General features: G+C 44.6%; 1 protein-coding gene across 6 annotated transcripts in view; it reads right to left on the bottom strand.

The window, feature by feature from the left end:
* Positions 1-16,894, bottom strand: part of cacna1ia (calcium voltage-gated channel subunit alpha1 Ia) — a 159,999-nt gene that overhangs the window by 45,179 nt on the left and 97,926 nt on the right. For all 6 annotated transcript variants that reach the window (XM_037089683.1, XM_037089682.1, XM_037089681.1 and 3 more), the window contains 7 exons: positions 16,442-16,601; positions 11,022-11,370; positions 10,543-10,635; positions 7,058-7,382; positions 6,055-6,443; positions 1,213-1,364; positions 574-759 (listed from right to left, as the gene is read on the bottom strand). In XM_037089683.1, coding sequence (XP_036945578.1) covers positions 574-759; positions 1,213-1,364; positions 6,055-6,443; positions 7,058-7,382; positions 10,543-10,635; positions 11,022-11,370; positions 16,442-16,601 — 1,654 coding nt within the window. The remainder of the gene's footprint in view (positions 1-573; positions 760-1,212; positions 1,365-6,054; positions 6,444-7,057; positions 7,383-10,542; positions 10,636-11,021; positions 11,371-16,441; positions 16,602-16,894) is intronic.

Genomic DNA, 16,894 nt, shown 5'->3' on the forward strand with positions numbered 1-16,894 from the left:
GCCCTAATAGTAACGGTTTATTGTCATGATTGTTCTTCAGCCTAAGGCCCATCCGCCTAATTGGGTGGAAACTCTGAAGTTTAATGTTGAATATACTGCTGACAGACATATAAACAAGTTAAGCTGCTCATGACTTCCCTGGCAGACATACCACTGGAGAAGGAAGCGGGTTAAAAGAGAAAAGCCTTGAAACAACTGAGACACAGTTTGGGCAAAAAAAGGGGTAGAGGTCCAATAATTGGAAGCTAATCCTATTATTTTGCACAAACTATGTTCAAGCCTCAAGGCTATGGCTGTCTGCACCGCGCTGCAACTCCTGTATTTTGTCTTAATCTGCTGATATTCCGCATCAGCTGTTATTTCTGTATTTCAAAGATTTGAGGCGATAACAAAACAACCCGTCTCCGGCTGTTAAAGGCATACAGTGTGTGCATAACCGCACATGCACACCGCAATCTCTGCTCTCCTTGTCCACACGTTCTTATTCACACGTCCATGCCCTCTCTGTGTCAAGCTAATTTCCTTTCTCAGCTGCATTTCATATTAATAGATGCCCCGGCGCCCCTCCGTTACCTGAAGATGAAGATGAAGAGCATGAGCAGCATACAGAAAGTGGCCACGTTGTCCATCGTCTTCATCAGCACCACCAGCTGCCGCCTCAGAGCAGGCATAAACCTCACCAGCTTAATGACCCTCAGCAGTCTGAAGGTCCTCAGCACTGACAGGCCGCCGTCTGCCTGGCCGATGATCTCACACACACTGGGTTAGGGGTTGCAACGGGTGGACGTTTGTGTTTAATGGAGAGAGACAGAGGTACACTGAGTAGCTGGAAGATGTGGAGAAATCAATGCAAACAAAATGTAACTTCCAAGAGAGCAACAGTATTTTGGTGAGATTCAACAATCAACTATCTTTCCCCTGGGTGATAAGGAATACTGCCGCGTTTCACACATTTTATCTCCATGCTGCTGGACAGCTCCTCTATTAAACATTTGTCACATAAAATAAGCAGTTTCATTAAATACAAGGCTCCATCCAAAAGAGAGAAAATCTGAACGGTGTCAGGCTGTCTTAACACAATTACATGTAAGGTATTTCATATCTACATGCTTGGAGGAAAGCTCAGAATGTTTCAGGGATAGGCTACATGTGTGAGGGCCCGCAGCGACAGGCCAGTTCACCATCAGCGAACCATTCGGGAAACTTGCAGACCTGATGATGACAATAATGCCGTCGAAGATATTGTAGGGGTTCCTCAGGTACTCAAAGAAGCCAAAAGCAGTCAGCTTCAGGATCATCTCCAGGGTGAACATGCTGGTGAAGACGATGTTGCAGATCTCCAGGACGTTGGTCAGCTCATCGGGCTGGGTGGAGGCGGGTGAGAGTGTAGAGGGTTGACAGAAGCAGAAATACATAATAAAACTGTTAGTAAGACATGGAAGTGGATGAAGACGGATGAAGTAGTAGGCAAAAGATAAAAAAATGGTTCAAGTTACAAGCATCCCAAGTTAAAAACAGAGCAGTCATAGACTGAGAAAAGCAGCTACAGACAAAGAGATAAAAACACAAGTTGATATTAAACCACTGCTTTGCAATCATTGCCTCTGCAACAAAAGATGATGGGGCCACTGTGAAGAAAACAACCGTGCACGCATCGCATTCCTCTCCCTTTGTTGAAAAGGCTGTCACTCAAGCTGTCAGTCACTTGAAAGGAGAATTTTCTCTCACCTGGCAAACAAAATTAACACATGCACCTGATCCGAGATAGGTAACAGACAGAGAGGAGGGGACGAGGCTGGAAAACTGGGAAATAAATTGTGTTTTTTTAGCACAAGCTGTGAAATTATAAAGGAAACCTCAGCAAACATCACATCAACAACAGTACAATGACAGAGGGAATGGAGAGGGTGTCTGTGTCGCACATGGTGTCAAACACTGGCTGAATTAGAGAGCATGTTATCTGGAATTGGCAAAAGAACACACGCATGCACCAGCCGTACACACAGGAAGCGCACACACACACACACACACACACACACACACACACACACACACACGCACACACACACGCGCACACACACACACACACAAACACACAATCCCAGGTTTATTAAATTGGTAAGTGTGTGTGCACAGGCAGACTTGCTTCATGAAAGAGTATTTGTGTGTGTGTGTGTGTGTGTGTGTGTGTGAGTGTGAGTGAGTGAGTGAATGTGGGTTGTGCACGATATGGATCAGATGCTTTTCTCTGATACCCCCTGTGAATTCCACTTTCAAAGCCAATGGAGAAATAGCCAGCTAGCCCTGCCAAAGTTAGCAAACCGTGTCAGAGAAAAACAAACTCTCGGCCCTCCCCCTCCTCTAATCCGCTTTTTCTCCCCCCCCCCCGCCCCTTGTTCTCCATCCCTGTTTCTTTCTCTTTCTGAGTCTCATTATCAGGCAGACCCATCTCTTCCCAATCAATATCCTCCTGTCGATCAGAGGTGGGAGAACAGCAGAAGAGAACCCCGCGGAAGAAGAGGGAAAAAGAGGGGAGAGGAGAAGAGAGGAGAGTTGAGAGAGAGAAAAAAAAAACATGTTTAAAGGTGAGAAAGAGGAAGAATGTTAAAGGGGATAGAGGGATAGGAAACAGGACCATGACCAGCCTACATCTCAGGGCTAAATTCTGAAACCAGCGTTTCAGTCAAAGAAACTAAGTACAGAGTGGCTCCAATGATGACAATACTCCCTCAGCATCTTTCTGTCTTCTCGTGCATATAATGGAACCCGATTGCACTTGACTCGTGGTGCTCGAAACAGCAGAAAGATTCACTGTAAAAACTCAAAAGCGATGTCTCTCTCCAGAAATCATGACCCAGTTACTCAAGATAATCCACAGACACGGCCGTGAGCAGTTTCATGTAGAAACTGTTTTCTTTCTACCGCTACTGGGAAATGTCTACCTGCTCACGGAAGACCGGCTAGCTAACTCGAGCTAGCTAACCACGCTCAGCCGAGGAGGAAAAACCATGAATGTTTCATCCATGCGTACATCCGTACTACCTGCTGGGGGAACTCCAAACACAATCTAGCTGGATGAATTTGAAGACGAAGCGCAGACACGCAAACGAAAGCGATTTATCCCTTCGGCAGTTAGCTCTAACCTTGAGCTCAGTCCAGAACTCACTCAATAGTCATAAGTGCAAACACAAGGAAATGAGATTTATTGCTATCGACAGAACCATCACAGCCCTTGACACCGCAGTTAAACGCAGACAAAACGCCACCCCTCCCCCTTCTCCCCGCTCGCTCGACCTGTTCACAAATTTTCCATCTCCGGAATGAAACCTTCGCATTTCATCCTTTCAGCCACAGCCTGAATCCTTGTGTGATGGTTTTATGCGCACACACAAACACACAAACCGCAAGAACACAGTCCGACATAAAGCCAAGGAACAAATCTTTGATGGCCAAAGATCGCTATGAAAATGTTTAAGACCACACCGACAGAGAGTCATATTCAGTTTTTATTTGGCAACACATACTGGATGTCAACATTTCCCCTTAAGCAGGGTGTTGTTCAAGTAAGGCAGCCCTGAGGTTAGTCATTTTTTTGTTTTTTCTATGGGAGAGAAGCACATCACTTGCAGAGTTCCTGTTTTAGAACAAGATTGCATGAGGTAAGACTTTTTCTACTGCAGAGCAAAAAACGCAAACTTGTATCACTGCGTCTTGTGTCAGCCTGTGGAAACTGTTGAGGGAGAAGCACCCAGGAGGCAGACAGACAAAGTCTGTGTGCATGTGTGCGTGTGTGTGTGTATGCAAATGTGCACGTGTGCCTCTGCATACATGCCTACTGCGCCACGCGCACGCACACACACTCGCTCGCGCACACAATCACGCAGGGAATTGAGCTGAAAACTGCTGTGTAACTGGCGTCTGCCTCCTTCTTCCCCTCTCGCTCGTCTCCTTCTCTTCCTCACCCCCCCCCCCCCCCCCCCCCACAACCCTCGTTTATTTTTAGAGTCTTCAGAGATGAGAGAAGGCAACTATTCTGTACGCTGTCAAAGCACGAGTGGGTGGATGAGAGAGAGCGCGAGAGAGAGAGAGAGAGAGAGAGAGAGAGAGAGAGAGAGAAGTGGGGAGACAGAGAGTGAAACTGAGGGAGGCAAAAGACAGTCAGAGAGCAGATGAGACAATTGGGGTAAGGCGGGGAGAGCGGAAGGAAGGAAGACGGCAAGGACCAAAGGAGCGCGAGGGGGAAGGAGCGTGCAAAGGGAAGGTGCATGGAGGGATAGATGCAGGAATTAACGGGAGAGTGATGGAAGTAAAAATTAACAAGGGAGGGCGTATGAGATTGAAAAAACATGAAGAAATTGAACAGAATGGCATGTGAAGAGAGGGAGAAATTAGGAAATAAGGATCCGTTGTTTCATAATTAACAGCTTGTGACTTGCATGTGTTTTTGTCAGTGCATGTACACACACTGGACACAAGTGTAAGGGTATGGTGTGTTTGTATGCATGCATGAATGCGTGCTCTTGGCAGGCTTCTCCCTCTATCGCTCTGGGACACCTGCCTCGGCAGCTTCTGAAGAGCCGGGCCAGTGTTAAAAGCCAGCCCAGTCATGGCTACCGCGAGGCTAAATGTTTACACCTCTGTCAGGAAACTGCATGGCAGTGATGTTCCACACCCACCCACTCATCCCTCTCAGTGTCATCTGCTATTATGATATTTCTAGCAGCAATGCCTCATTAGCTGTGATAGCGGTGAGGCCCCTGTGATTTGCAGGAAATTATAACACTAACATGCAACTTTTGACACTGAAGTGGGGCTGTACAGAATGTCACTTTTCATATTTGAAGCTTCTATTGAGGGATTCGATTGAGTCTTTAAACTCCTGTCATCATATTTTAGGATGTCATCACCCTTGGTGAAAAGAAGAGCAAAATCAGGTTTGAATAAAATGATTCATTAGGTCAAAGAGTATATTCACTTTTTTAATCAATTAAACTTTCTTTGATAAATACCACCTGAATCAAACAGCATTTTCTGCTTTCTTTCCAAGGTCATTGTTAGTATAAAAATGATGGAACACTGAAGGCAACACTTTTTTTTTTTTTTCCCAGCGGTTGGAGAAAGATAATTTATGGTACTGGTTGCCCCTTTAATGCAAGTGCATGCCTCCCTCTGTGTGCAGCAGGCAGGAGAGCAAATCGCTTTTGGATCGCAGGGAAAATGTTTATAAAAGGCAACCATGTTGTGAATTCTGGAAATTATTCCTATCGATTTTCAAAAAATTTTGACTTTTTTTACATTAAATGTTTGGAAATGTTTTGAAAAGATGAGTGAAAAAAAATCCTACGTAGCTAACACTGGAATCTTATTATACAATAAGTGAATACCAACACTGATTTTAATGGTGTTGCCTAATATTTATATGCAACTGTGCAGAAACAACAGGTTTAGACATGAACATTAATTAGATTCTGAATATGTCAATGAAGCCTTTAACCATTTGGTGCAGCCCCACACTGTAATTTGTCTAAAGGATTGAGGGGAATGTATATTTCTGCAATGACGACAGGGACCATTGTATTTACCGATTTCCAAATAATTCAGATTACAGTGAAATAAGGTCACCACTAAAACATATAGCACTACACTAAAAAAAAACCCCAAACACATAAAAAAAACAGTCCCAAATGAAGTCCTGGAACAAAACGTGATAACAAACAAACAGACAAACAAACACTGAGTTTCTCTTTTGGACCGAAGTACTGTTCTTACTATTGGATTAATTGTCGTTGATGAATTCTACTACTTACATTAACCTACTGTCAATGCAGCACAACACTGCAGAAACTGTAAAATAAAAGCGAGGGCCTCTGATGCTTTGATATGAAACACATGTAGCATGAACTCGCACAACTGCAACATGAACGTGAAGTCAGGCTTATAATTAAGAAACAAAAGAAAATTAAGGGGCAAAAAATGTGAGCCCCTCCTCACTGTAATTTAAAAAACAAGTCCTGTAATGATGTTTATGCGACAGCGTTGATCATATCATCTCACCTGGTTGTGATGCTCGATGCCCATGCTGATGGTGTTGATGAGAATAGCGATCATAATGCCCCTGCTGAAGTACTTGCTCTCCACAATGCCCCAAAGTTTCCTTCTCATTCCGTTCCACATGTCGATACAGTGCCGAAAGCAAGTCCTCTTCTTCTTTTTCTCTCCATCCCCCTTCTCCTCTAGATGGTTCTCCTCCTTGCCCGTCTCCTTCACTGCATCCTCATCATCTTCCTCCCCGTTGGCCAAGTCTCCAGCAGCCCTCGCCCCCTCTTTCAGCGATAATGCACATATGGGGCAGTCCTCTGGATTCTGAGGGACGGTCAGACTGATGGAGTTGGCGAGCGGCTGAGTGCTGTGGTCTGGCTTGTTCTGGTGCGGACAGTGGGAGGCTACAGGGATGCAGAAACCAGACCAGAAAGAATGTGAGACTTTGGCTGTTTCAATTTGAATTTTCAAGCGACTTTGAGGCGCTCAGAGGTGAAATTGAGAAAAAGGATAATGCAAATGAGATGCCGGTACAGTCTATGTTATGCATGGCTGCAAGGCAAGACCACTTGTTTGCCAACCGCCAATGAGGCTCAAAGAAGAAAACAAAACCAGTTGCCTTAGTCATCTGCTAGACGGAATAAAAATGGAAATCTTCAAAATATATCTGGGAAGACACTGACAGCCCAAACAGCTTCTTCTTCTCTCAGCGCAGAAACAGCTGATCAGTCATGTGATGGAAACACGTTGATGGAAACACAGCTTTTGAATTGAACATACAGATGCAATTTTGCAACGCAAAATACAAAGGCTTGCCATTGTTCGGAACTGGTGCAAAATCTGGAAATGCACTTTGAACTCAATAACATAAACTATAGTAAACAGCATATCAACCCCTAAAATCATATCCATTAAAATGCAGCCAAACTCTTAGTCAGACCTTGGCCTCGATGTCACATATCAAATGTGAAATAACTACGACGTATTCAGATGTCATCGCTGAAGTCCTCCTACTCACATCTTGGGTGCCTGGAATGATGCCGCTCTCCGTTCACATTGCCCCCACCACGCCGGTTGCCTCTACCTCCACCAGCTGGCGGGGGCTTGCCCCTCAGCGTGTAGTAGAGAGCTGCCGATCTCCTCTTAGCCTTGCGGAGGACGTGGCAGACCAACTGGAAGATCTCCTCGTAGCAATCTCCAGGCTCAGCCATGCTGGCCAGGGTGGAGGAGGACAAGCACTGCGCCCTTTGCTCCTGCATCAGCTGGTGCTCCCGCTGTTTGGTCTCTGAGAACTGGGTGGCGATGACCACCAGGCACAGGTTGATCATGAAGAATGAACCAATCTGGACGGATGTGAAAAAAACAAAACAAACAGAAAGTGAGACCATGTATAGATGCACAGTTTTTTTTTTCTGGGTGGGTTAAGATGTATAGTACATGATGTGAGAGAAGGCAGACATTGGGAGATTACTGTCAGGAACATGAGGTCACATGTAGCACCAAGAATAAATTGCGTCATAGAAAAGACAGTAGAACAATCTAAACTGAACGAACTGAACTATGGAGCAACCCTGAATAAAACAATAAAATACCAGCGTCTTGTTTAAATAAGCAGCCTTTGGCTAGAGCAGCTCATTTAAGAAACATGAAATATGTGGAGGATTGGGATTTTCCAGTGGTAAACAGAGACTGGTTTTTGCATCAAGCCCTCACACTTGCTGATTCTAATAACGTGTGCCAATCCCCCTGTAGAAATGTTAGCACACATGCTAAAGGTCTCTGAGGGCTGGCTTCCTACCAAACCGAGGGTGATTGGAGCAGACAGACAGTGCCAACACATGCCCAAAGCACAGTTCAGCGTCTGGCTATCTTTGTCTCTCTCTCTTCCTTTGATTCTCTGACTTGAGTTAACTTTCTCTCCTGCCCCTACTCCGACTCAATATCTGTACTTTTGTCATGCTCAGGCTCAACAATGCCACAATGCAATGCAACACTATCCACTAACACTTCTTTACACAGCACATCTCTCTTTTTTTTTTTTTTTGACTCTTTTCACAAAAGAGGTTTCATTTTCTCAAGTGAGGGTCGGAGGGTTAGTCGCAGTGTTGGCTGACCACTTTCCGTGGGAATAATGGGAATCACTACAGTACTGACGAAATGGCTTTTATTGGACTACTCAGAGCCGGTTACGGAACAATGATTAGATCAATATAAGCTGATGGTGAACAACTTCGAACACCAGACTGCTGGATGGATATAGCAGCTTGTAGCCGAGTCGGTTTTGTTCATTACAAATCTGAACATGTTTCCCTTCTTCTCTCTGTCAGACACACACGCACATACTTACAGGGCCAAAACGTTTGGAGCAGGAGCACTCTATAAATCATTCACAGATAAAATCCAGAAAACCAAAACCTAATGACCTTCTACCTATAGACTTTCATCCCCAGCGATCAAAGATGAAGGTGAAGAAAACTGAATTAGCTCGGAGGGATGAAAAAAAAGGGGGACACTGGACATATTCATAGGGAGAGAAAGAGAGGAAACATGGAGGGTGTGTGTGTGTATGTGTGTGTGTGTGTGTGTGTGTGGGAGTGGAGAAAGGGAGGAGAGATGCCCATCTGTGGCCTGTGGGTCAAAGCAGGTCTGCAGGTGTGTGGAGCTTTGATTTCCCTCCAGGCTTGCATCTGTGCGTGTGTGTGCGTCTATTCTGTGATTCTGATCAGTAGACAGCTTTGCGCATAATCAGGGCGGGCAGTCCAATATCACGCATTCAGATGATCACTGCATTATGCATGCGTGCAAACACACACACGCACACACACATGCACACACAGGCACATTCAGCCACACATACACAAAGACAAAAGCACGTGGATCAGAAACTCACACACTCAATTTAAGATGGCAGGCTTGGCTTACAACTGACTGCATGAGTCCGTGTGCTACAACGCAGCAGTTGTCGCATACATTTGATACACACACACACACACACACACACACACAAAACTTAATAATAACCAAACATCTGCCCTCTTGGGAAGCACTTAGCTCTAAGTCACTTTAATCCATTTACTCACAGTCTTCTATTCAGCATAAATGAGACTTTATCAACTATCAAGCAGATATAGAAGCACTGCGGAGGTCAAACTTCTCTTTATCTCAGCGTTTTGTATCCGAGAACCCACACTTACAGGATCAACTAAGAAGCTTCAAAGCACAGAGTACTGCGACTTCATTACAACACAACACACACACACACACACACACACACACACACACACACACACACACACACAGAAACAAAGAATTAGATAAGTAAAAGAGAAAACAGGCTTCAAAATGAATGAGTTAAGGTGACCCTCACTGTGCAGCCTTGGGGGTCTGTGGGAAGTGCTTGACTGAAAACTCCTCATAGTGTCAGCAACACCTCCCAGGTATCCCCGAGGACCTTTGACTACTAGTTGCCAAATAGGCTGGGGTCTTGGGTTTGTGTCAATAAACCATGTAGCAAAACGGGAGCAGTGTGTTGACTTCACTGTTAGGTGTCGTGCAAGGAACTGGAGCTCCGTATATTGGACATGAAAGCAAATTAGCTTGTGTTGTTTGGTCAGTTCTCAAAGCCTAAACATTAGAAAATGTCATACAGGGCAATACAGTGCACATTTCATGAGGTGATGCGTGATAAGTGAAGCAACACAACCCAGGCAAAAGTGATAACACAGCGACACCTTGTAAAATATCTTTGGGTGCCAAGAAGGTTGCTCGCACTGTTCCTGCCAACCTCAGGTCAGATGTGCCAGGAAGTGGATGAAATGTGCAGTCTTGATGCCAATGATCACCTCAGCCTAATAAAACCAACGCTGTGAGGAAGAAGAAGGGGTTTGGTAGGGCAGGTCTTGCTCTTAGTCTTTGGTGTGTTTGTATTCTTCACAGTGTGTCATCGCCTTCACCCATCCACAATCCATTATTGTCTTTTTTCAATACACACAGAGTGACTGAGTGCTGTTTAAGAGACAGCCGATAGCATGTGAATGCTGACTTCAACAACCTCCCCTGCTCTACACCTGGCACTGCTCCCAAAGAGCAGAAAAGTGCTCTTGGGCACATTGTTTTGGACATATGTTTTCTTGCATTTTTCAACTACCCTTCCTCTTCTTCTCACCCTCTTTTCCTACTGACCAGCAAAGATACATTTATGTAACATCCACCTCCTTCTCTTCCCTCCTTCCCTCCCTCCCTCCCTCCCTCAAACATTGATTGTAGACAGTCTTTTTATGCTACTATTGATTTCCACAAGTCTATCAATCTGTTACTCAAGAAATATCCTCGTTCAATTGATGGATGGCAGGAGACCACTGATGTCAACATGTATTGGAAATGTTATGAGACGACGTCACAAGGGTAGACATACCTACAGTTAGACTTCATCATGTATCTAACCCTCACAACGCACTGTGCACTTCATGTGTCAGCTGGTAGGGATGCACTTGCAGTACTTACAATGATGAGTAAGATGAAGTAGATGAAGTTGTAGAAGGAATGGGCATCCATTACATAGTACATAATCTCCACCCAGCCCTCCAGAGTGATCACCTAGGAGGAAAGATTTGACTAAGTGTTAAGAGATAAGTCAAGTCGGGGTGGGCAAACTGCAGTATTTAATGCATCCTGTCTTTACATAGATTCCTTACTATTACCAAAACTGAAATAAAAAAACAAAAAAACAACTGCAATTTAGTTTGAGGATTGTGACTGAGATTAACAAGATTGCTCAGCAGAATAAAACCCTTCAGAAAGCAGAAACACTTTTATATTTACCAACTAGCGCAGGAAAATTCTGTCGATTGCTCTGAATTTATGCAGTCGTGATGACCTAATATAGCTAAATCTATAATCACTTTAGAATTCATATGAAAGATATTTGCCTCTATTTTCCCTGGTAGGGTCAGTTCAACCTCATCGGCCCATGTGGAACATACCTGAAAAATAACAATCCAGGCGTAAACGATGTTGTCAAAGTTGATGGCACCTTTGTGGGGGTTACTATTTCCTGTGTGGCATCGGGTGTAGTACTGGTTCCAGTTGATGCACAGACCCATCGCTTCACCAGCACCGCTACCGTTCGCCAGCGGTTCAGGACTTAGGCCCAGAGCCTGTCTGTGGAGAGCGTCCTCCTTGTCCAGGCAGCACGTTCGTCCTCCCTCGCGCCTCGCTGGCACGTCCGAACATGACATGATGCCGTTGTCATGTGCAAGGGAGCAGATGAAGGGGCGTTCATCATCCTCCTCTGGCTGGTAGTACGGAAGCGGCAGGGTCAGACCCGAAGAGCTGGGGAAGGGACAAGGGAATAAGTTATTTAATTATGGAGTCTGTATAAATAATACAGTACTTTACTATAGCACCAATAGATTTTCTATCCTGTCTCACTGCTTCATTTGAGGAGGTTCGTGAGATTTAAATGAGAAGGAGAGTAAAGAGGGAGAATGGGAAACGGAGGAAGTTAAATCCTTGGAGGTACTCAACCAAGCCTGTGGGATACAGGCAACATTGAAGGCAAGCGGGTGCACTAAGAAATGCATATGAACAAGTATATACTCTCTCTTTCTTCCTCACTCACTCTCACACACAGCACAGTGTATGTTTAAATCCACATTCATGTACACACTGAGACCAATATGTCCTCTTCAAACAATTTCATTCTTTTACATTTCCCTGTCTCTTTAAGCCACTGTTTCTCCAAACCCATCGGAAGAAGAAAAAAAAAACACAAAACAGCAACACAATGAGATCTAGAAGCCCTACTAGCCTAATAAATGGATCAGTATGGAGCTGCACGTGTGCTATACAGTTTGTGTGAGAGAGGGAAGAACCTGACCGAGCAGCGAACTGACAAACACCGCCAAAAGCCAGGGCAGTAAACCAAAGGTGTGCTGACAGGTGTGGTAAACAAGGGTTGGGTCATGCCTTGGTCAGGATGTGACAAAAATGAGCAGCTTGGGGAAAAATCAAGCGGCACCTAAGACGTCACATTCAATTACACATGGTCTTCATTTATCCATTTGGAGACCACCAAAGTGTCTAACTCAGACTGTGTTGCACTCAATTTGTAATCTCTCGTAGGCTCCGTTAGTCAGTGAAACAGAAAATTAGCTTTTTTGCATGTATTGCTTTGCGGTGACCCTTCCCTCTCAGGGGACACAAAAAACCATTAGAGCAAACAGCCCCCCCACAGCATTCCCATGGCACCGTTTCCTAGGCTTCACCACACGTTTTATGCTTTGCTTTTGTCACCCGACTGTTTCTTCTGATGGAAACGGTACGAAATGTAATCCCAGCCTTGCATTTCTATTCTGAGAGAAATCAGGCCGCTCTCTCTTAATGCAGGTGGGATGCCAAGCACCTAAGCAGCTGTATAATTTGTAGTCATAGATACAGGCAAAATAAAATGAAAATGATATTAAACACATTTTTAATCATGTAAACACAGTCATGTGGTAAGTTCATGTGAGATCAGGTGCGTGTGTGTGTGTGTGCGCGCCTTGGTGTGAAATCAGCACGAAAACAGATTACACTATCATGCACTGACACCTGTTACACACACACGCACGCCATCAGTGAGCAGATTCATCCCCTGTGAGAGCACCCCATGAGGTCGTGGGTGTCAAACGTGATGATACACACGTCCTTAAAATTCTGAATCCAATTGATTGCCACCATCTAGAGCACCTCATCATTTCTTGAGAAGTCTCTCGTTCTACTCTGTTTTAATGGGAGCGTGCCAAAGACTCTGTCTTTCACTTCAAGTCCACCTGGGAACTCTCATCTTTATCCATGGATTTATCTAAAAGGAAAGTCAGCTGGAACTGGTACAGTTCTGTGCTGCTGAGGCTTTTAGGAGTATATTATATATACCCTAAGTTTCACCAGACTACTAATAAACAGGAGGAAAAAAATGTAAATCTTTCAAAGCCTTCCCTGAGCACAGAAGTGTTTTAACTCAAAACCTGGAGAAAACAATGAGATGGGTCTTGGACAGTGAAAGAAGAAAAGACAAAGCCAATCAGGGAGGTCTGTTAGCTGTGTGTATGATCTGACATGACTGTAAAATAAATCAGGGCAGGGTGTGGACGCTCATACCAAGGTCTGGGCCTGAGGAGGACAAAAATAGAGCCTCTCCATCAGCATGCCCATTACTGAACACACACACACACTCAGGGTCACTCGACCTCCCAGTATTTACTCATTGCACTGTCGGTCACATCAGCTCCCCTTTCTGCTGTCTCTCAATTGGCCTTTTTTTTCTCACGTTTGACTGTGTCCTCTTACAGAGAGGGAGGAGTAACATACAAGGCCGGCTCAAGGTTAATTGTACTTAATGTACACAAATGAATAATCATGGCTGCTTTAGACTGATGCATGTGTACACACATAAACATTAAGCATGTATGCACAGAGCACAACCTTACCTTTAACACTTTCCTCTCTCTTTATGCTATTCTTTTTACAGACATCAGTTCTTTTTGTTTCTTTTTTTCCATTTTTCTCGTACATCCTCTCCTTTTCTGCCCTTTCTCCCCGTGACCCTTCACTATGTCATCTTATTCTGTCACATTCCCCCCCTTTCCCTTCTCTCTCCAGTCCTCCTGATCCTCTCCTGTCTGCCGGGAGTCAATACCAGGAAAGATACTGCTGACATTCATAGGAGGAGAATTTATCCCTTCAACTCGACTGCAAACCACACCCATGCACACGCAACACACATGGGTGCACACTAATTCCAGGATCGATAAGCAACAGAGGCCATATCAGGCTATACCACTTGCCACTGGGAGTAGGTTAGAAACCATGCATTGATTCAGAGGCACAACAAAATTTGCAGGTGTGCACCAAGATACACTCAGCTTCAACTGACTTACAGCAGAGCAGAGTTTATCTGATCCAACGGAGGACATCAGGGAGTGACAACAGAGATTAACTTTAAAAGACAGAATGCTGAGAAAGGCTGTCAGTGGCATTTACATTTGTGATTTACTCATGGCTGAGGAAGGGATGAAGAGTTAAGAGACAGAAAGGGGGAAAAAAAGAAAAGAAATCGACGGCAAGTGGGGCCCCTGTCAGAGAAGTGGAGCATGAATGAAGGCTGTTGCCCCCCTGCCGCTGACTTGGCATCACACAGCATGGCACAGCAAAACCTGGCTTCACACTGAGAACGCACCTGCCAGATGAGAGCCAGACAGAGGGAGGGATCAAGGCTACAGAGTGGCAGAGGAATGAGACAGTTTCCAGCTTCCAGCCTCCAGTTTCAGTCGTATTACAGTAAGTTCAGAGACTGGGACAGTTAGGAATGAAAGATTTAAAGACCAACAGATTTTAAGGGGCATAAAAAAACAGCTAAACAATAAATTTGACCATCAAGTTAAGATACAGTAAGGGACACTTAGAAGGAAAAACAGAGAACAACATGCATGACTTCACTATAGAAATCTGATTTCCATTATATCTGTCTTTTAGTAGCCATTATTGTGCACTCTGATGTCAGTAGTGCACAATACAGTAGGTTTTGAGAGCTGCTTAGAGGAGTGAAACAAAAATTGCCCATTTCAACTGGCACAATTAAGTGAGGTCTAGATCTAATGGTACAGGGCAGTGTAGATAAAGGTACTGAGGAGGGAAATACTGGATAATTGAGGAATTGGTGAAAACTGAAAGAGCAAGGCACGGAGGCAGGAAAAAGAACCGAAAATAGAAAGGTAGAGATCAAAAGAGGGAGGGTGTGAAATGGTGAAAAGGTGCACTTGACTGCGACACTTAGCCCGCTCTATTGTAACCTCTCAGAGAGCTAATGTTAGCCCTTTACTTAGCATAATAGTCCTCAAGCGTTAACTCACAACGACCTTCCTAATTAAGCACAGAAGCACCCTGACAGACCTGCATAATATGTTAATACAATGTCTCAAAATAATAGGCAAAAATACTTTGATTTTATGATCAGCCGCACACAGCTCAATATGAGACCACTGCTGGAAATCTGGTGGCCAGACCACTGAACGAAAAATGTAACGAATGGTCCACGTGACCATAAGTTAGATTGTTTGCCTTAACCCTTGTGAGGAAGTCAAAGTGGAGTCCTGCTAATCGCACCTATCATGTGTAAACGTAGAACACACCTGTTAAAGTACCCTCATGAAGCAATTACTGCAGAGGTTGATGCGGTCAGGACTCTGCTGGCGGACACGTGTCCCCTTTCATCTGGCTATAAGATCTGTCACGAGTATACGCTGTGTCAGCACAACCAGGGACAGTGCACAAAGGCACAGAGAAGTATACGTGGCTTATATACATTGCAGAACACAGACACACACACATACACACACACACACACACACATCAGGGTCATGTGTCTTTCAAGCGAGCTGATGCCAGCATAAAAAAAAAAAGAAAGAAACCGAGAGGACGCCATAACATCAGAACACTCCTGAATATCGGTGAATGTCACTCACACACAGACGCGCCAGGTGATGCTGTCATGTCGGGTCATGAAAATGGCGGCATGCAGCTGGAATCTAATCACGTACTTAGCTGCAAACTGGGAGAAAAAAAACTGTGGTGTTACTGCATGCTTTGAAACTTGAAAGGGAGTGGAAAAGGTTATGCTAATGTCTATACTCTGGTGAAATATTCGAAACCTACAGTCCTGTACAGTATATGCAACTGATCCCTACATTCACCCTTTATATACCATCTTGACAAGTCCATGAGGGCACGTCCTCATTTCCAATGATGCTGGGAGTGGAATTAAAACAAAATGATAAATATACACCAAAATGATTCATGCGAAAACAAACAAACAGAAGCACCCACGAAATGGCTGGTGGAGCGCTGTTTGCGACGGCATAGTTAAGTTTTTCCTGCGAAGGAAAGAAAAAAAAACAGGCAGCCGGGTTGATGTTCACAGTGGCCAGGAGCGCTGCATAATGTGTGTTATGCCAACAGTCCGCCGACTCTCCCCTGTTTGGCAGCACCCAGTGAACACAGCCACCAAAAGACTGAGGCCAGTTTGATGACAGGTTCCTGCTAGGTTCAGTGCTTCTGACACCCAAGGGCTTAGTCAGCAAATAGGACCCCAGACTGCACACCAAGCTAACCAGCCAACAGCAGCTTACATTTATCAGTGACAAAGCTACTGGCATCTATCCTCCATGAATCCCCTTCTCACTAGTCATTGTTCACTAGTCGGAGGCTGCTTACTGCTGATGTCTGGAGGTGTTCCTTTGCGAGGCTGCTGGTTAGCAGCAGTTAACAAATTACAGGAATGGGAAGCATGCAGGCAAGATCTGAGACATATTGCAAACACACACACACACATACTGTCCGTATTGATCTACAGTGTTTGACTCACAGGGTGAAGTTCTCCTCGAGGTAGCAGCGGTTCCTCAGGAGCCCCGCCCACAGCTGCACACCGATGATGCCGAAGATGAAGAAGACGAAGAAGCAGAGCAGCAGCACGTTGCCCAGCATGGGAAGAGTGTCCAGCAGCAGGTTCACCAGGATACGCATACCTGTGGGTTTCAATCAATAACTGATTATCACCGGCTCACACTAATGAGGAGGAACGTTAAACATTTGCGTATGGATTGCTTTGTTACACAGCCTCTCTTGCTTATGGAATGTTGCATGTGCCCGTGGCAAATTATGATAATTTATTTTAGTTTGTGAGTTGTTAAGACAAATTTGTATTGAGCCACCCTGACTTTTCTCAGTTAAAACATTGCTTCATACTTTTACCAGAAGTCAAAGTCGGAGCACACAAAAAAGTAGGATGTTAATTTAAACCAGTTTCGATTTCTTGCAC

This window comes from Acanthopagrus latus, chromosome 23 (assembly GCF_904848185.1).
Source record: "Acanthopagrus latus isolate v.2019 chromosome 23, fAcaLat1.1, whole genome shotgun sequence".
In the NCBI taxonomy this organism is placed as follows: domain Eukaryota; kingdom Metazoa; phylum Chordata; class Actinopteri; order Spariformes; family Sparidae; genus Acanthopagrus; species Acanthopagrus latus.